The sequence below is a fragment of the Cygnus atratus genome, chromosome 21 (genome assembly GCF_013377495.2).
Source record: "Cygnus atratus isolate AKBS03 ecotype Queensland, Australia chromosome 21, CAtr_DNAZoo_HiC_assembly, whole genome shotgun sequence".
Taxonomy (NCBI): Eukaryota; Metazoa; Chordata; class Aves; order Anseriformes; family Anatidae; genus Cygnus; species Cygnus atratus.
In genome coordinates this window covers 6,012,298-6,033,292 of record NC_066382.1, presented here as the reverse complement: position 1 = coordinate 6,033,292, position 20,995 = coordinate 6,012,298, and the positions used below count along the sequence as shown (strand labels likewise).

The window sequence follows — 20,995 nt, the reverse complement described above, 5'->3', positions numbered from 1 at the left end:
GCAAACACATGACAGATTCCTTAATGTAAGTTGCATCCTTGTGTGGGTACATACATACTCTACACATGATAATCTCCACCATGTTTCATCAGAGCAGATTTTCAAAACAAGTTAAGGTGTACTTCCATTTCATTATAAATTGCCTGCCTGGATACTGCTTGAGATGTGATGGGAATAATTTATTCAAGGGGAAAGTCATTCCTGTGGAGAACTTTACATTAGAATCTTCCTTGATAAGGAAGAGAATGACTGTTTCAGGTGAATTACTACCAGGAGTAAGGTCAGCGCTTTGAAGATGATTATATTTGCTGACAGCAAGCTACAAACCAAAATCTTGTATACAAATATGCTTGATTTCTGAGACTAAAGGAAAGTCTAAACACAGACTTCAGGAAAAAAAAAGTGTTTTGTTTTAATAGATAGGACAGAAAAGCAGCCATATCTGGTAATCAAAGCCTAAAGCCTAAAGTGGAGTTCTTAGTATAGGCCAGTCTGAAGACAAAGATTACTAAAGTTTAACCTAACAAGATCCAAATGGAGGCTTTTCAGATGTATTCAAAGCTTATATTGCTCAATTGAGGTATTTACTAGTCTCTCGTCTTACTCTTTTTGCAGTTTATAAACTCATCATCCCCACCACATGAGCGTAAGAACAGTGCTAAAAGACTCTAAATTATTTTTTCTCATGTTTAGCTTTGATACAGACTAAATGTTTCAGGTGTTATCAAAGTGTCAAATGTGTCAGAATTGACAAGACAAGTAGCAAAGCTATTGAGGAAATTAAAAAAATAGAGAACAATTACTCTAAAACACAACATAGTTTGCATTGTATTTTCTTTCCAAAGATCAGATCGATATGAAAGTTCATGGCACAAGGAAGAAACAGAAAAACATATTCAGATAAATTGTTTAATACATATTGACCATATGGATTTTAATGATTTTTACACCAAACATTTAATGCCTTAGTTTAGAAAACACGATGCATTGCAGCCATTTGGCATGCAAAGCTTTTACTCTGAACTCTGCATGTTCAGGTACTTCTGCGCTTAATATGCCTTAGTGGAAAGCTGTAGAGTCCAAAGATGCTTTATACCTTACCAATATGCTCGAATCTAGTGTCGTGCACATGTGATCAAGCAGGCTACACTGTTGGAAAATGACAGTTATAAAGAAAACACATATACATTAATTCAAAAGCTTTTACACATCAGCTCTAAAGCGTGCTGAGTAACTGGTTAAAGTTGACCCATCAAAACTGGGTATTTTCCAAGCACCCTTTAATTCAGGATGTGTATTTCAATCCCTGTGTCTCTGCAACAAGAGGAGGCAGGAAATTCTTGTCGCAGCAGTCAGATGCACAAGCTTTCAGTTGGTAGGTCAGTTCCAGCTGGACCTATCACACTTTGCCACACAATAACGTAAGTATCAACAGCAAAAAATCAGTAACGATAGTGAAAAGGTTTTAGCTTCCAGTACCGAACGTTTTCTGAATTTGTATATAATTGGTTCTCTCTGAAGCAATTCCTTCTTTTTGATAAGAAATTTCATATCTTGCCAAACTATACGTTCACTGGATGAACATGCCATAAGCACTTAACCAGCCAAAACACTTGACAGAAAAGATTCTTGATATGTTTTTTAAAGAAATGCATAAAATGTGATGTGAAATAGTCTTTGCCAGCAGCATTTAAAATTAAGCTAGCATACATTACCTGCAAATCATATTTCAGATGTAAATGTCATTGCCGCTGGAGTTTTTTCCTACTGAATAATCTTTTTTCATTCTTCTAGTAAACTCCTGGTTAATAAAAATCCTATGTGAATGTTCCATTCTCTGTAGTCTGTAAAAAATAGTGTTTGGGAGCGTTGTGTGGGATCCCCATAGATCTGGAATTCTTCAACCATATTTTCCATGGATCATCTTCTCACACCAATACAGGAATAGTCTTTAGTTCTTATAAAGTAAGAAGCACTTGCTATGTATTTACTGGCATAGAATGGCTTGGTTGCTTTTTCAACTATTTTCAGGGCCTGTAAAGAAAAAAAAAAAAAAGAAAAAAAAAACCATGAAGACATTTTATTGTTTTTCATGAAGTTACCCAAATGTTAGGTACGTGATCTGTTTTCCTTCCCCTTGCCTGTCTTTCCCGTCACCTCTGTATTTCTCCTCCCAGTTCGTAATTTATTTTCTCCTATCCCTGTTACTGGAAGTATTCTTTTACTGCCCACTGACTAATGCCGAGTGAACAGTATTTGTTAAATGCAATGTGAGTTTTTTGTTTGTTTTTTAACTACTCTAAAATTTGTAAAGCATTTTTGATTGAGTGGCAGCAATGAATGTTATTGGTACTAGCTTCCTTAAATATCCAGATTATTAAGACAAAGGTCCCTTGTCAGTGTTCACATGTTGTCCAGCACTTCTAGAACTTGGTCCTTCAATTCTTTGTAGTGAGCTTCATGTATGTGTGGTAGACTAACTCCAAACTGCTGCACCTGGTGAGGCATTATGAGAGTGTGCATGCAATGTGTGACAGATCTTTCTGAAGTGTCTCACAGGGGACTTAAAGCACTCACAGCACATTGGCAGCTCTTTCTGAATAGGTTACTTTTCACAAACTGGAAGTATTAGAAAGTTCAGAAGCTATTCCTGTGACCTTGCTCAGAAGATTCTGCTTATTTGAAAAGCCTGATTAACAATTTACTTACGAGTACCTGCCTGACATCTTCCTTACAACAGCGATTATGATTCCTGCAAGGATTCCAACGGCTACTATGATTCCAATAATTATTCCAACAAGTGCAATTGTTTCCAGACCACCTAAAAGAAGAAATTGGGTATGTTAACTTGTTTCCCATGGAGACCATTGATAACAGGGGCTAGAGATAGAACTGACACTTTTCTGCTGCAGCCCAGTCCTTGGTGTAGATTTCCTTGTTTCTTGTGAACTCTCAGGTGGATTTGATAAGTTCAGCAGTTTTCCTTGTTTTGGTTTGTTTTTTTTTTTGTAGCGTTTGTGCTAGATTGAAAACTTGCTGAAGTCACTGAGATGGTCTATTCTGTGCACTGAGACCTGCAAAGCCATCCATACAGTGATTCATAGTCTGTGTAGACTATAGGCCTGCAAATGTGCCTTTGGGCTGCAGGGCTCCGCAAAGATGTGATGAAAAGAGACAATGATCGTGTCAACAGGAGGAGGCAGATCAGGGGGTGTACCATGGCTCCTCCTGACATTGTTTTTAAGAATAGCATGGGCATAACTAATGCCTTCAAGAAGGGTGTGAGCTGACAATTGAGCTCTCCCTTGTCTTTATAATCAATTATTTTGTTTAATACCTTTCTCAGTTTTCTCTGGTTTCTCCCCACCCAGTCCACCTGTAAAGTCAGAAAGAGAATAATTACTTAGGTGCTTTATACCAAGTTCTGCATCCCAATTCACAATGACATATCCAAGGAACACTTTTATCAGCTACATCACAACAGTATGAGAGCTGCATTATAGGCTGCTCTTTTGTTGGGACAGGGACTGAGCAAATGAAAAGCTCAAGAGTGAATGCAAGGAGCTCCTTGAAGTTATAGAAATACAAACTAAAATCTAATGAAATGGTTATATCTAATATACACTAGTGGAATTTAAGTCAGATCAGTTTATGTTGTTTTTGTGCATGGAAACTTGTACAAAATCTTTTTTGTACAGTTCTTTAATTCTGGAATTGAATTTGCATTTGAGAGCAGCTTAAACTTGGTATTTGAATTTTCCAGATATATGTTTAGTAGAAGACGTAAGATTGGAATGTATTAAAATGGAAAATGAAATATTTTTTTTTTTTTTTTACCATCAACACTTCCAGTGTTAACTTCATAGTCCGTAGAATTGTCACTGTCTTCAGGCAGGGCAAATGCACTTTCTGTGGTCATTAGTTGTCCAAACTGCAAGAGATTTGTTACACTGTGTAGACTTGTGGGCAGCTAAAAGAGTTGGGGGAAAAACAGAGGGGAAAGAAAACCACAGTATGTTCAGTCTAAGTATGCATTTAAATGTCTTGATCTGCCGAGTGCCCTGAACATGAATTTCTAGCCACCGCCTGTCATCTTTGTGTCCCTTATGAAGAGTGACAAAACCCAAAGCAAGCTGATTTGTCTTTCCTGACGGAGACTTTATAGATCAGGTGAATTCTCAACAGGACTACTAAAGTGCAGGAGAAGACTGCAGAAGGTTGCAGACCTGCGTGTTCTTTTTGATTTTTGTGGTTTTGTGTTTTTTTTTTTGTCTGATTGTTTGTCAGTTTGGTTTCACAGGAGCTAACAGAGAGACAGGGAGTTAGAAGAGGCAAATGGCAATAAAGAAGCAGGTTATGAACACTTTCTGCAGCACAGGTGAACTGCCAAAAATGTTTTCAGCTTTGTCGCCTTCAACCTACTTGCTTGCAAAGCAAAAGCATCAGCATATGGTCTTTTTTATTTTATAACTCAGAGTTTTTCTCTATAATTTATGATTGTTTAAAATCTAAGCAATGAGTCAAAACCAGGACTGTGAAATCAGGGTAATGGAAAGCAACCTTTATTTAGACTGATACTCACCAGGGTTGGTAATTCTTCAAACTCTGTGTCATTTCTGTCTTTGAAATCAATTGTTGCACTTTCTTCTCCTTCTAGAATTGCACTTGCTGAATAAAATTTTAGAAAATTAAAGATAGATCTTTGTTAGGATTTTACTTGATAGCTGCATGTTCTGGCTACTTTGACATCTGAATTATGTTAAACATGATATATATATAGGTAGCACTCAATCTGCCTACCTTTGCACTTGGGCTTGCAAAATTATTTGGACTGACTTTCTGGCTTCGTCTATATTCTTATAGAAAGCCGTAGGACAGAACTTAAGCGCATATCGCTTATAATGTTTCTGTGTTGTGTCAGGGTTGAACACTAAACACTTTTTCCAAGGGAAATTTTTATTCAATAGAAGTTGTCCCCTCCGTACGGGTGAATGCAACTACTCCATACTTCAAGTATTAGTATATATATATCTGGATGAATTACTTTAAGCATCTTTGCTTTTCTAAAGTAGTAAAAGTTTTCTCCCATCTTTCAGCATAGTCCCAGCCACCACCTTTACTTTTTAGTACTGCCATTAATGTTTATGTGTATAGCTATAGTTTAAAAAATATTACTACACGAGAGGCTTTTTAATGTTGCAAACCTTATCTGCTGTAATTCTCATTGTTTTTTTTAAGTCTCCTTTTTTATTCTAGACCTATATGTCATCTATGCTTTTTGGTATAACAAACACTTAATTTTGACCTAAACCATTTCTCACAAATATGGCTAAATATCATCAATAGGGAAAATGAGACATAACAAGGTAGAACACAAAAAATATGTGTACATGAAGATAACTGGCAGTTATCAAGGAAATGTTGGAAGTACACACATCATTTGACTAAGTTGCATGCTGACTCACAAAACTATGACCATACACATTATGATGTTAGTGTAGCGTGATATCTCTTGGGAGTTTTTAATTCACCATGACTGTAAAGCTAGGAGGTGAAGCTGCTTGTTTTGCTGTTGCCTGGCGCGTAAGACTTCTGCTAATTCCAGATACCAGTGTTTAAATTTAAGCAAAGAACTAATAATAGACAGACGTTCTCCTGAGCAAAAACATCAGGCATAAAAACCTAAAACTTCTGGGTAATTATTTCCAACTTTCAAATTTTGCACCAAACTTTTATTTCAACAGCTGGGGCAAAAGTCCAAATTCATTAAAACCCAGTTTATCAGTTCACACGTTTTCAGTATAATACTGATCTACCGTAAGGAAATATTGCAATGGTAGCTGAAGGTTCTGTGAACGAGAGCCATGTTCGTTCCCTTCAAGCAGCAGAGAGATTTGCAGGGAGAGGTGGTGGAGAAAAGCCTGGATACTCACACATCATTTACCTGTGGTGTATATAAGGTAACCATTGTCAGCTGCAAATAGGTTAATTATGAACAAAATATCTAATCCTTTTTTCCTTTGCAAGGTAGTTTATACCATAGCATTTCTACTGTTGAATAGAGTAGTTTGATACAGTACTCTTCATACCTCTGTATTTGGAAAACTTAGTAGTGCTGGAGAGTTGTCTCAGGAAGGGAGATGACAGTATTCACAAGTTATTTAATAAGAGAATTTTACTCAACAATTTTATTAGAAATATGAGAAATATTCATGAGGCGTCTATTGTTTAATTAAATATTAAGCAGTGTTTCTACTATTTTCTCTTATTTAGTGACCTGAAAACATCCTCACCTCTTCTGCATTTGAATGTAGACTATTACTGACTAATTAGACCAGTTCTGAGTAGTTAGACTATTTCTATTTCTTATAAAAGACTTTAATATTTATACCTCTAAATGCATTACACTCATGCTGTATTTGATTTAGAGACAACTAAACAGAATTTTTGTTCTGTGGCTGAAAAATTGGAAAGAATGGGCATTTTACTGTGTCAAAATGAGAAAAAATTAAAATCAATTTGTATCAGCTGTACATATAATCACTTGGGAATTATTTTTCTTTAACTTTAGTTCCATTTAACCTTTATTTAATTTTCAAAAGCCTTCTTTAAATGTAAAATGTACTTTCAAATGAAAAAAGAAAAATTTCATTTTGAAACTAATTAACAAAATGCACCAGCCTTTTTAAAGGAAACATTTCATGCAGAAGAGTGACCTGACATTAAAATAAATAAGTAAATATAATCTCCATTTCCATTTGCCACTGAATTCTATTGGAAACTTGCAAATACTTTTCTTGTTCCCAAAACTAGTATTTGAACCAAATTATTTTGTCATCAGTCTCTAGCAATACAAGACCAAGAGCTTTGTCCCTTCCCCAAAATATTAAACACTGATCTAAACTTGGATTTCTAAATTCATATTTACTTAAGTAATAAGAACTTTATATTTTATATTGTTATTTATAAACCTGCATACAGATACACTTTCTATTTAAGAGCCAAAAGAAGGGTGTGAAAATAGTACTTGAGGCACTAACAGATGAAGAAAGTGTATTCATGTTATGCCAACATGAAGCCTAATATAGCTGGCTAAATAAGCCAGCCAGACTCCCAAAAATGGCCTTATAATTCATGGAACTACTAGAACAGAACAGGGTCTAAGTTATATGGTAAAAATAATGTTTTCATCATTTTTGATCACAAGTATTTATGGGGCTTTACTTCCAGGCATGTTCATTAGCCATCTAAAATATCAGGCCATTTTAAGGTATGGCACTATTCAATAATCCTCAGGCTTGGTTTATACAGTAAAGTCTTTAAGTTAGAATATTGGGATTATGGTATGTATATGTTAAATGTAAAGAAAGAAATTGCAGTAGAGCTAAACATGAATTGTATGGATCAGGTAAGTTTGTGATCCCAGGCAGAAATGAAAAAATCATTTATTCACTAGTGACAAAATAAGCACAGATGGAGAAAACCAATTACCAGAGAAAAAAACCCAGATGGAAAGTGAAATAAGTTTAGTATGTTAAAAACAAGCAGCTCACTTGGGAAGCTAATTATACCCTTGGCAAGGCAGTAGCTCTCAGCCCTGAAGAATTACCTGACAGTGAAGGCAGGAAAGGAAACAGTGTCATAGAGCAAAGGTGCAGAGAACTAGTGAACGTCACAAAGAATCATGAAAATAATTATTCTTTGTGTGGTGAAGTTATCAAAGGTTCTTGGTGACCAGCAGCATGTAGGAAATCTATTTCAGCACATTTCCCTCAGGATACAGTGACTGACGAAAGGTAATGGCCCAGATTGATCTGACCTAATTTTAGGTTCTTATGAAGGTGCTTAAATAAGGTCTGTGCCCTTCTCTTACAGTCTGTAAAGAAAGGTAAATACTTCCAGAGGGTGATTCAGCTCTCCTGAGATTTGGGTCATCCTCTGGAAGTGCTTTTCTCAACTGTAAAAGGAAACTAGAATAATAAGGCTTCCATATTAACTTCCTAACACTCACAGATTGACCTGATTTCTACCAATACGTGGGTCTTGTTCCAGCCCTGCCCACTCTGAATAATACTGCCTTAAAGCCGAGGTCCTGTGTTTGCTGGAGAGTGGTCCCAGGATTGTATTTCCAGGTTTGTTTTATGGACAGTGTCTGGACAGATGTGGTCTAGATGGTGGTGTGTAGGTAAACACGCTGCTGAGCTGCCATCAGAAGGCTGGGAGCTGATTAGTTATCAGTGTCCTGCATTTGTAGGAAGGGATAGCAGAGACCGGACAGCTCTTTGTCAGAGAAAGCTGCAGTAAGCTCAAGGCCAGACAAATCCTTGGAAACTGAAACTAGATAAACTGAAAGCAGTGTTGGTTTGTTTTGAACTTTGTGGATTCTTAGATGCTATAGCGTATTGAAAGAGACGTGATGGACTCTGGCACCTTACATGAGAGAGTAAAAGCAGTGTAAAAAGGCTAGCTTTCTCAGATGCCTTTGCAAGAATAAGCCAGCATTGGTTGCAAACAAGCAACCCTTTGATTTCAGATCAATACAGTGTGGGGAGGGAGAATTAAAGGGAGGGCGAAAACAGCCCTGGGAAAAGGCATCTAAATTTAGCTTCAAGCTTTCTAAGTTTTAAAGTTTTTTAAAATATTTAAATGAAATTTGAGAGAATCTACCAGATATGAAACTTCTTTCCCTCTACCCAGGACAAGGCGTATATACCAAGAGAATGTCAACGTAAGGGTGTGTGTGCTTTAATCATTTGGCTTCATCTCACGTGGGCCAAATGTAGCAAGAGCCATAGGGTTAAGTACTGCTTCTGTAAATGTTCTTATCAGTACCTTACAGGAGGCTGTAAATAAAAACATTGCCTCACAGTGCTGGTTTTGTCTGCAGATACTGCTGTGGCCTCTTCTTTTTGCAGCTATACATTGCTGTGGATGTGAATTCATCATTGCATCTCTTTCTGCCCAAGTTCCAGCTGGGTGCATTTCAGTTCAAAGTCCCCAGCTGCTATCAGGCTGCAACTTCTCACACTAGGAGAAAATCTGATGTCCTTAATAGTTTAATACTGCTTTGAAAACGTTGTGTGGGTAAGCATCCCATGACCCACTTAAGGAAAGATGAGCTCACTACTCATTGTTATTCATAGAGCGACAGTTTACTAGAAAAACCTCTTAGGGTTGCTTTCAAATCACAGTGGTTGTGCTGGAAAGGAGAGTGAGCTGTAAAAATGTTGTCAGTTAGCATTTCTTTCAGGTATCTCCAAAAACAACAAAGATACTTTTGAAGAAGAAGAATGTTGGAGGATCTCCTTTCTTTCCCGGCAGTCTGAGTAAACCCAGATGCCAGTGAGCAAAGGCAGTTTTAAGCCAATATTTTAGCTTTGTCCTTGAGGTAGGAAGCCCTCAAAATAGACTGTTTCCTTCTCTGCAATATGACAAAATTCTTACCAGTAGGTAAAAATTTCTAACTTTAAAGGGTTCTCTCTAGTAAGTTCTCTCTAGTAGTTCTCTCTAGCTGAAAGAGTTTTTTTTTTCCTTTCACCTCTGCTCCTATTAAATATATATACATATATATGTTTTCAGTTATTTATAACAGTTCAAAAAAAACAGGGTAACTGTCAAATTATGGTTTTGATTTTAAAATTCAAGTTTATTTTTACCCATACCTTATCCGTTATCTCACTATTGGAATCTTGTTCAGTTGTAGTTCAGTGGGAACTTCTGTTCCTGGTGGTGGGAGCTTAACAAAAATGTATAATTTCATAAGGTATCTTCCTTTTGAATACATAATTTCTGAGTGGTAGTATTGTAGTTTTCAAATACAATTCTGTTTTCTGTTGTTTGGCTTCATCTTCATTTTTAAATGTACCCCAAATACAGGAGTACCTACCTCCCAGACCTACTTCAGCAATTTACTTTACTTCCCAAAGTAGTTTTCTATTATTTTTCTTTTATTTTTTTCAGAGTTTGTTGTTGTTGTTTTGTTTGGTTGGTTTTAAGGCATATAGAAAAGCATATAGGTTCTTCTTCCTGTGAAATGTTTCAACACTGCCAAATCCAGGGTACACGTTTTTTTGGACTTTTTCTGAAAAATTGAGCTTTTGAAGAATAAAATATACTGGGTTCTCTTTATTTGCGTTCTGAGTTTTGAGCATCTAGACAGTTAAAATTTTCACATTTTGCAAAGCAAAGGAGTCCCTTAATGTGAGATCTGCAATTCTTGTTTGCACCTGTGGCTCCTGCAAAATTCATTGCATCTGTGGTGTCCTCGGAACTTTGTATCTTCAGCCCGTTTGGGGCCACAGCATTTACATTTTTTTTCCTGTTAGTTTTTTCTGGAAGTTGGATTAGTGTGTCATGCCCTCATAAAGAAATGTCCTGAAACATGTTCAAGTGCTTAGACTTTGTATTGTTCAGGAGAAAGTACACTCTGTCTAACAAAATCCTGGAGTGCTTATTGCTGCTTCCCTATGCAAAGATTGACCGGCTTTGCTTTTTGTAGCGGAGGAAGCTGGATGACAAAAATACTTTGAACTTAGGCAAGTGCTTGCCAGTTGAAAACTCATCCATGATGCACAAGGAAGGATTTAGTTAAACCTTATTTAGAGCACAACTGACTTTGTTCGTCTATTCCATGTGGCTCATGATGACAACATTTTGCTGAATTTTCAGAACTGTTTCCTTTGGTCACCACACCCTGCTGCAGCTGGTTTCTATTGCTATGACTGGGTTAGCCAGAGAAACTAAGCCAGAGTTTAAATCTACAGTGCAGAGTAGCAAGGAAACGCTCAGCTGTTTCTAAAGTAAGTCACATCTTCTGAATGCTGCAATATACTGTACATTGTCCATATGTGGATACCCTCAGGAAGGCAAAACAAAAAGCACATTTTAACCAGGGCAGATGTAAAGGAAAATCAGTTGCTCTTCGTGTGCTTACTACACGTATGTGACCCACAACCAAAGTTATGAAACAAAGCCACAGGAGGAAAAGGTGGTAACTTACTAAGCTTTTTCTATTATGATAAAGTTGGCCACAAAGCTGTGGTTAAGGAAAACAGTATCTAACTCCATTATGGGATATTTCTTTCTAAACTATTCGTGTAGAACTAAGTCTTCTAAGGCTTCTGGTTTTAATAATGTTGCTGTGTCACTGATTGTCCACTGTGTACACTGACCTCAGAGTTGCTCTCTCATGAACCTGTCTAAAAACCCACTTTCTTAAGGATGATTGCTGCTGCCCCACAACCAACCACAAGGTTGCCCTGCTGCAGTCCTATGAGCAATGTTCTGTTTTCTGAGCAGTAAAGGTCTGATGGGGGCAACAAGACTGGAGGTATGTGATCAGGGTGTGAGTCTCTTTTGGATCATTCTGGGCTCATTTGGATCACCTAAAACTGCAGCACTGCAGTACTGTTTATCACAGCAGGGCTGGAAGGGAAGGAGTGTTGGGGCTGGGACTCTCCAAGGGACCTCAGGTTGACAAGGAGAAAAGTACAGGATTTCATGCAGTGGATCGACAAATTTTACAGGGTATGCAGCAGAAAGCAGACAGTCTGTGTCCAAATATGGTGGTCTGTGAATACAGATGAAAGGAATTAAGAAATTACTTTGGATACAGTAATAAAAGAATCTTTTTCTCTGATTCACTTCCTGCCAAAAACTCCGAGGCCATAGCTATCCCCTCTTACAGCTGCCAGCTCGAGGAAGCTACTTCCTGGGGTGGTTTATCACAACCATCACAAAGGTTGCTAGCCCCTTAAATGTGTCAGCAGAACTGTTTGTGTGATCATTTCCTAACTCATTTCTTTGAAATATGTATGCTAAACACTAGAACTGGAAACTGGTTGGCCTTTAATTTTGTTCACAATGGTTCTTGGCTAGTTGCTGTGGATTGCCACACAATGTAACGTTGCCAGCAAGCGAGAGCCATTCAAATATGTTTAGTCTGACATTCATCCTAACTAATACACAAGCTAATGTTTGGATGGGTTTCACAGTCATAAAAACATTTTAATATGTATTTGGAATGAAGTATATCCCCTTTAGACATCTAGCAGCAGCTCGTGTACTACTCAAGTCCTGTGAATAAAGTGCCTGCTTGCCTGAAATGGGGTGCGCAGCTGAATTGTACCCTTGCAAAGGATTTTTGATACAGTTTAAGCTGGATGTTGTAGTCTTTAAAATCAAGAAATACAATGGTGGACAAGCACGAGCACGATAAAGCAACAGGAGAACGTATACAACACCACGGTTTGTTTCCTTTTAAGTCTTTGGCCAGACATCTGAGACAGTGAGTTGGAAATAAATCATAAATTTGTTTAATAATTTTTCTCATTTTTCTTTAAACTTCCCAGCGCCCCTGTATTCCCAATCGTGTGTTTTGTTACCAAATAACAAGGAGCAAGCTGCACACCACCCAGCTAAAGGAGCTGTGCTGCTGCCTTAACTCAGGCTGCGGATGGGGTTTGTGTGCCCGCAGAGTGGCGGAGGCCGCCTGGAGGCTGCCTGCCTGCAGCGTGGGTCTGGGATGCAGGGGCAGAGCAGGACCTGGCAGCATCTGGGTTCCATCCTGTAGTCCCTGACCGCACTCAGACAAAAAGCAAACAAACCAACACAACAAACAACTGAGACAGAGACTTTATGTTAGAGCTGGGCAAACAGTAGGTTTTTCTGTGGTACGCATGTATGGTTTGCCTCAGATGACACAAGGAGGAAACACTGGGTGCTTCTGTCAGAGGCCACAGCCTGTACACTGTGGGCTAACCTTGCTTTACTGTTTTTTGATTATCTGTTAATATGTTCTTTTATCTCTCTAGGTTGTCAGCTGCTTATATTTCTGCAGATGGTTTAGAAGTGCTAGATCTAGGGTAAATGTATGGTTTCAGTGGAAGCTATTGAACTACAGGAGCTGAGAATCCAGTCTCTGTTTCCCGTTTTTACTGTGCCACCTGAGTTAATGAAAGGCCCACTTGTGAGCTTTTAAATATGACCGTTTCCTTTCTGTACAAAATTACACAGATTCAAAAACTTAACTCCTAGGTTTTGAGAAATGGGTGCACAAGCATCCCTGCTTTTCCAATGAAAAATGTGCTCTCTGCTGATCTTTTTACCAAGATGCTGCAACGTGCACTCACTAATTTGCAGGCCCACTAACTGAGATTTAGTGAGACATTTTTGTGGTAATTAAATTTTGGGTATGGAATATGTACAGCTAGATTCGTATCCAGCTAATATAGTCGTCGAGAGGCACATACAGAGGCACGCAGAAGTGCGCTCATCCACGATGCAGCCGAATGCAGGTTGGAAATCCCGCGTGCTCCATCAGGGCAGAAGAGCCAGAGCAGGCAGTGCGGTGGGGCAGCAGGCCTAGGGGAAAGTCTCCTGGGGCATTTATGGAGCAGTGATCGTATGTATGAAGAGCTGCGACTGTGTATATGGAGAGCTGCAACCTTCTGCAGGTCCCTTACTTCGGACCTTACCGACACAGATCTGACCTCTGAGGGAGAGGCCTCAGTTCTGCCAAAACTGGAGGGAAGATTTTAGGCATAAGGAAATGAGTGCATCTCTGCAGAAATTGTAGCAAAATGCTATGTGAAATACCGTAGCAAAAAGATGACTTAAAGTCATGGTTTATTTGCTCTAATAACTGAAAATACCACAGACACAAGCCTAGCTTTTCATTCCCGTTTGCACTCACATGTGAGTCTTTGTTTTGGTTGTTCACTTTCTCTCTTACCTGCAGTTACAGGATTTGTTTTTTCAGAAGAGTTTAGAGGTGCCTAACTTCACTGTTTATCTTCACTACTGAACTGGCAGTGGCAATTGGGTAGATCAAGATACATTTGGAAAAAACTTTTCTTGCAATTTTTCAATCCGCGTTTTTGATTTTGAAAAATTTAGAAAGCTTTGTAGACTTCCGTGTTTGACTGTAAACTTCAGTTTCCTTTCTTACCATGTAAAAACCTTTTCATCTCAATTACCCTACCTGTCCACGTGCTAACCTTGAGACCAAACCCAATGTAAAGTAATGTGACCTAGCATAGGCCTGCTTTATTTTGAGGCTTGCATAAGGAGGCATTACTTAGTATTTGCCTCTGGTTAAGATCAGGCACATGTACAGTTGGTGCAGCTCAAGTGACATGTGGAAACTTGTTAACAATCATGTTAATTTTTGTTCATGTTATGTGACAGCCTACAGAGTAATCCTCTTATCCTCAATGATACTTGCACCATAGGAAAGGTTTCAAGTCAGGAAATGTGTTGCCTCTAAAGCATTCATTGGAATACTTGTGCTTTTCATCATGTGATTAATGCTGTGCCCAGAAACATTTTAGGCTAACTTCCATTTCATTTCTTTTGATCCTGTGTGCTAAGCTTTGCCTGAGGTTTTTATATGCTGAACAGGATCACAGAAAGACAAATATGTATCTCCTAGTCATTCAAAAGGAAATGCTTTAGTCTAAAAATTCATCAGGTTGTGTAGGGTGCTCAGGGCTGTCCTTGGGTGGTAAGTATGACCAAATACTTGGCTCTTTCAGTCAGGATTTAAATCAGGAATGGATAATACAAAGTATACATGAATGGGTTTATAAGTAGACAGTGAGGTAAGATTTGTTATTAGGTTTTCTTTCTGTATTTCTGCTAATTTCTGTCATTAATTTTACTTGGAAGCTCACATATAAAGAAGGAAATGAATTAATTTTCTTCTTTTCCACATCAGTATTGTGTTTTATCCTTTCACAGCTTTGTTCTGTATTGCTTTACATGACCCAGTTAAAAGAGCTTTATCCTTTCTGTTGGAAACCAAGTTACTGACTTTGGGATCAAAAATTCCTGTTAAGATTTCCTGGGTTTGTGCTACTCTTAACAGAAATCTTCTGCTTAAAATACTGTAACTTTTTTGGGTCGCGGGGTTTCAACCTCATTATTGCTGGGCTCCTGAACTCAGAGTTGAGAGAAAATATCCTTAAAAACTCCCCAAAAGCCTTAAGATGGAAGATCTCTTTTCTTGAAGTTCTGGTATCCTAGAAACTGCTTAAGATAATTCTGTAAAATGGTGGTTTCTTTTTGTCTTCTTGTTAATGGCTGTAAATTTGGGGATATTTAATACTGGTGCTTGCTAAGGATCAGCTAGCTGGGAGCCGGTGATTTGAGCCTTAAGTTTCTAGGACAGAGAAAAGCAATATTTGGGAATTGACTAACATTGATCAGTTTTAGATTTTCTGTGAAATTTTGAAGTGTAACTCCAACCTTTGAGACACAAAGAACACCAGGAATGCCAATTAAGTTGCAAGCCAACATTTACCCATCCCGCATATTGATACAGCCGTTATTTCCAGCAGAACGATACTGGTTGGCACCAGGCTAAAATCAGGCCACATCCCAAAATCCAAGTCAGAAAAGTGGATTTATGCTTTGGACAACTAGTGGGTTGAGTTTTGGGTCGCTGTGTTCAGAGAACTGTTAGCTGGCCCAGGGAATGCCTGTGTCCTGAAGCAACGCTTGCTGTGCATACTGTCTGCATGGGCGTCCGTCGGGCCCGTTGCCTGATGGCCAGCTCATTCAGACTGAGTCAAATGCTAACCAGACTAAACTTGAATGTGCTGTTCCTGGAATCAAGTACTGTTCAGGACAGTTCTGATTACTGTCAGTAAATCACTCTTTGCTTTATCTTTAGTAAGACTTAAAATCTATTACATTTTAAAGTATATTTGGTATTTTTCTTATAAAATTCAAAAGAAATAGTTCACAAAATTAACTTTTCCTGGGTAGATACATAACATTTCTCAAATCTGTCTTAGGTAATAATTCTTCCTCTTTTAGCTTCCCTCGCTTAAGTATATTGCCTATGGCCAAATTATTACTAGGAGAATTCTTGATAAGGCGTGAGTTCCAAGTTGTGGTAATGCCTCTAAGCGTAGAAGTTAAACTCTTGAATGGAGAGATTTATAGGTGACTTTCATAGCAGGCAGTTTCACCATTGAAATTTCTGTTATAACTAAATTACTGCTTGCAGTCTTCTCTGCATATTTTATATGGTGAAACTGAAGACACTTCCAAGGGCTGCTGATGTAATGTTTTCGCTGGCTGCTTCCAAACTATTCCTTCCCTCGCACAGACGCACAGAAGTCTTTTCTAATAGAGCACAACTCTAACCATCTGAAAACTTTTGATGCGCCTCTTTCCTGCTACAACCATAGTATATGCTCAGTGGTAGCATAAGAATTAAAAGGAAGAGTTTTATAAACAGGACAGAGCAATTGTATCGTCTATTAGTAAGCACACAAACTGTTAAATTAAAGGAAATCACTGGAAATAATTTTAAACAAAGTTTTTTTCTTACCTTCTTCAGCAAGTGCTATGAAAGGCACACTCCCTAGAATGAAGATGAAGAATTGAACTTTAATAAACATCTTTCCTCGGCTTAGAGAAGAGCTTTCCAGTTCTGAGACCAGATGGATTTAGATTCTGATAACTTTTTAGAGGCAGGCGAGAATTGAGAGTGCAAAAAGAAGTCACTGCAAAAACTACTTTGGTATTCCAAGTATTCCTTTAGCTGCTGTTGCTAAAGGGGGAAGGTTTTCCCAGATGATAACTATACAGCTAAAGCAAAGTGTCTGAGTGGAGTCAGCATTTTTTTGTTTAGTCAAGGGGTGGGAGGGGAGCATGCCTAAGGTGGTCTCAAAAAGAAGAGCCAGACCCGCCCTCTGCACTCTGTTTGGTCAGTACTAAAATTATGAACTCAGCCCAGGTTTAAAGTTACAGGAGCTGTCGTGGCTTTCAGAAGACTTTTATTTAGCAAAGGGGGGAAAGGGGACTTAGGCAGAGCGAGGTATTCAGGGAGTTCCCTCCCTTCTGCAAACTCTCCTTAAAAATATTTAAGGACCAACACTAAGTATATTTTTCCTGTTATTTCCAGCAGTGAATTGATGTTGTTTTTATTTCAAAGTGAGCCCCTATGTTTATATAAGTAGGTTTGGTAATAAATGTGCTTTTAGAGATACTGAAATAGTTTCAGAACGGGGTATTTAATTCTGTAGTAAATAGTAACTGAATGTTTCTGCATGTCCACGTCTCTTTCAGCTTGTGTCCTCAAGTGCTATGCTTGCTGTGCTCTAACATTTATCTTTGTCCACAGGTTTTCAAGCCTGAGAGTTTTAATTTCACCCGCTAGAGATAGAGGATTTTTCCTTTCCATGTATAAGTAGAACAGCTGTACAATTGTCTGTACAGTGCTAGTTACTATCTTCTGGTAAACATTTTGTGCATCAGCATCAAGATGCACATATGCAAGACTAGATTATCACTCTACAAACATCTGTAACAGATACTGAACATTCTGCTCTCAGGTAGGCAAGGACTGCAGCACAGGGACTGGGGGTGAAGCAGGACTCTGGCAGCAATGATTTATATTAATCCTTTTCTGAAACTTGGGCAAGTAATAATCTACTAAACCACATCTATTATTAAGGGATGTTGTGAGCCTTAATCAGTGTTCACATGGAAGCTAACTATACCAGTGTTCCTCCTAGCTGGGTGGCAGCCTCTTCTGCTCCCTTGGTTTCGGTACCTTGGTGTCCTGCAGCGCTAGGACACCAGTCCATGAAGCATGGCAGCTGACATACGGATTTGCTTCCTTTCTACTGATAGTGGTAGAGGAGGTAACCTCTGCAGAAGGATGAAGCAGACCTGTGGGAGAGGTTTTAACTTGGAGGAGAAAACAACAACAACAACAACAACAACAAACCAACCACATGGCTGGGTTGTTTTGCTCAGTAATGAGTCAGAGCTCTCATGAAGACCCCACAACACTTTGTGATATAAAGGAGCAAAGCAAGTTTGAACGTAAGCAGAGATACAGTCATGCAAAGAGGACTGCAGATGGAAAGTACACCATTAGAGACTTCCAAGTTCCAGCTCCTTTCTGGTCCAGGCCACTCCTCAGAAAAATTTAGATAAATTCATCAAATAAGTGCAAAAAAGGGAAAGAAATTTGCCCCTAGATGCAAAACGAGTTAGTGAAAAAGCTAGGAATGTCTCTTACCGATTGCCATCTTAGGATGAAACTGTTTCTTAAGGACAACAGTGACAGGAACTTGCCTGCTTCTGAGAACAGCATGGTGCTGAGGAGGGGTATTAAAGTTCAGAGCCATTGCTGAGCCCGCTTATTGGAAACAAACAAAAATGCTTCCAGAAAGGCCCATGTACCCTTGGGAGAGGGTATGGAAATAGAGAAATGAGAGAGCAGTTTTCCTCTGAACTCCACCAAATTTAGGTTTTCTAATGCAACTGTGGCTCACTGTGTCATAATTCTGTTAAGCCAATAGGTTTTGTGAAAATAAGGGAATTATTCTCAGGTTCTGATTTAACAATCCATCTTCATTTAAAGCAGTACTTACGTGCTTTGCTTTGTAATTAAAAGTAGTGCATACTTACCTGTAGGTAAGTGTTGTCTTTGCTGGCTGGTGGTGGACTTACATATTTAAACGCTGTTACAAAAAAGTTCAGGTCTATACAGAAACGTTGCAATTGGGTCTTTGTTCAGGAAGCGCTATGATGATTCCAATGAAGTCTTTCAGCAAGCTCTTTCCAACCGGAGAATGTATGGATATGCAGGATGTGCAGGGGTCACTGTTTCTCATTTTTCTTTTGGTTAGTTGATGGGGTGTTTTTTGTTTTGGTTTAGTTTGGTTTGGTTTGGTTTGTGTTTTTTGGGTTTTTTTTGCATGTGTGTGTGGTGTTTTAGGGTTTTCTTGGTTGTTTTTTTCAAGGCTGCTCTGTATGTCCTTAATCAGAGCAGTGTAAGGGAGGAGGTGGAAAGGACCTGAAGTACAAGCAGCCCTTTTGTTTTCATTTCATAATCTGTTCTTCCTGTCTGACCCTATCAGTCATTTACGCAGCCTTGTGAAAGGCTCGGGCTGTCTCCAGTTGAGTAAGAGCAAAGCGTGAAATGTAGCCAGGGGAGGAGGAGAAACCAGCAAATACATCCTGCGAAGTGTTATGTCCCTGTGGCAGAAGTTGGGTGGGATGTTGTGTTTTCCTCTGCCTCAGTCAGTGTTGCAAGATGCCCCCACGAGCACCAAAGGCAATGGGACATCTCCCCAGTGTCCTAACCAGGCTTGGAGCCAGGCTATTGGGCAGCAACACCAACACCAGGCTGGGCAGCATGTTTTCGGTCGCTGGTGAGCACGTCTGTGTACGGTTGTTCACACACAGCTGGAGGGATGTAGGGAGTAGATTGCAGGTGGTATTAGGGCTGGTTGTTCCACCCAAGTGCGCTCTTCTGAAACTGTAGTTCTCTATGGTGATCTCTTCTGTGGTAGTGGTTTGGCCTTACCATTAGCAAACTGCCTGGCAGAAGAGGATTGCATTTCTCTGCCGAATGAAATAATCTGTATGTGTACATTATGTCACTTACACCGCAAAAACCCAGCTCCAGATTTCCTTTCCCCACCAATGAACATTACTACGATCCTGAAAGTGAGGCACGCTGAGCAGGGAGAAGTGTCACCATGAAAGCTGGGCATCGACTGTCCTGGCTGAGCTTCTGCTTGGAAGGGGCTGGAGCGAAGGAGGCACTGTTGCTGCAGAGCTCCAGGTGTTCATTGTGCTGGGAATCTCAGGTAACAACAAAATTCTTCCCATTTTCCTGAAATATCTCAGGAATTATTCCCTTTTTTACTACAGCTGTCTCTAAAACCACGAGGAATTATGTATCTCAAGGTGTATACTTTTCAGGGCAGGGTTACCCATGTTGATATATGATTTTTCTGTATAACTTCTAGAAATCCTCTGAGGACATTTATGTCTTTCAGGACTGATGGTGAGGTGTGCCAAGCATGCAGAGCGCTTGTAAATTCCATTGGAGCTGTGCATGCCTGTTCATCCTCATCAGGCTCTGATGTCTCAAACTGGACACAAACTAGTTTGGGTGTTTTGTTTTGTTTTTACGTTTTGGGTTACATCTCAATAGAAGCTGCCTAAACATCAGTTCTGAAAAATACAACCTATAACAAAATCCGCTTTTTATTTCTCCTTCTAGAGGATTCTTTTGGGGGGAGGGGGATGACACTGATTGTGGCTTGCACAGTGTTTTCCAAGACTAACTCTATTACATAAACAATTCAGGAATTGAGAAGGGTTGTTCTATACGGCATGATTTGCTGGAAGATTACTTCACAGTAAAGCAATGTTGCCTTGTTGAGAGCAAGTAATGGAAAATTGGAGCTATTTTTTGGGTCTCCTCTCTCAAGTACTAGAACATTTCCTCAGACTGAATTGGGGGCTTTTGTGTTTCAATACCTGCCAAAGGGGGGGGTTTTGACTACAGAGGGAAAACAGGAAATGACTTGAAAATTAGAAAATCTTGCAGAAAACAGTATTTATGCTTCTGAACAAATATTGCAGGGTTTACAGCTGCCCCCAGGGTACCGAAACAGGAAATTCAGCAACGGAAAAGGACTGTATCTTTCTAGTAAAAGTGGCTTTGTAAAGGATATCAAATTGGATGCTTAATTTACACTTTTTGAGTGTATATTTTGTGAAAGGGTAAGAGTAAGAGCATACTAAGAGTATGCTTGGTTATGTTCCAATCTCATGGAGTTGCTTGCGTGAAAGCAGATTCTTAGAAGGCTTCTGCAGGAGTGTGGAGCCTTACAGTCAGAAATGTATTTTACCTTCCCTTAGTCACAAGCTGAAGTCCATCAGATCTCTTCATTGATTTGTGTAGGCCTTAGATAGCTGTAGCTTTGTGGTAGCTTTTGGGTTTGGGTCACTGTGCTTCTAGTTTCTAATTTCTGAAAATGAATTTGGTGTGCAAGATACGAGAGTACAGATTGGCCTGTATTTAGCCTTTAAAATAGAAATCCAGACGTTTTCCATCAAGCATCTGCCAGGGAATGGGAGAACTGGAAGATGCTACTTTCACACTCTTTACATTTCAGGCAGCCTTTCCTGCCTGACGAGGACACCACTTCTAATACGAAGTCAGAGTTGTGGC

The 20,995-nt window shown here is 39.1% G+C and overlaps 1 protein-coding gene across 5 annotated transcripts; it reads right to left on the bottom strand.

Annotated features, from left to right (window-relative positions):
- Positions 1-895: 895 nt before the first annotated feature.
- PDPN (podoplanin) lies at positions 896-16,653 on the bottom strand. Of its 5 annotated transcripts, none has more exons than XM_035557754.2 (6): positions 16,340-16,653; positions 4,583-4,668; positions 3,838-3,970; positions 3,338-3,376; positions 2,720-2,821; positions 896-2,034 (listed from the first exon to the last, which is right to left on the bottom strand). In XM_035557754.2, exons 1-6 carry the CDS (start codon positions 16,407-16,409, stop codon positions 2,018-2,020), a joined length of 447 nt encoding a protein of 148 aa, XP_035413647.1. In that variant the 5' UTR covers positions 16,410-16,653; the 3' UTR covers positions 896-2,017. The 5 variants fall into 5 exon arrangements, with proteins under 5 accessions (XP_035413647.1, XP_035413650.1, XP_035413646.1 ...); XM_035557757.2 differs by having other exon boundaries at positions 2,716-2,821; positions 3,838-3,931; positions 16,340-16,650; XM_035557753.2 differs by having other exon boundaries at positions 2,710-2,821; positions 16,340-16,649.
- Between the last annotated feature and the right edge of the window lie 4,342 nt (positions 16,654-20,995).

Excerpts from the sequence above, each read along its gene's own strand:
- PDPN (XM_035557754.2), bottom strand. The coding sequence starts at position 16,409 with ATGTTTATTAAAGTTCAATTCTTCATCTTCATTCTAGGGAGTGTGCCT. Across the intron at positions 4,669-16,339 it reads CATAGCACTTGCTGAAGAAG|CAAGTGCAATTCTAGAAGGA; the intron begins GTAAGAAAAAAA and ends AATTTTATTCAG. Across the intron at positions 3,377-3,837 it reads TAACACTGGAAGTGTTGATG|GTGGACTGGGTGGGGAGAAA; the intron begins GTAAAAAAAAAA and ends CTGACTTTACAG.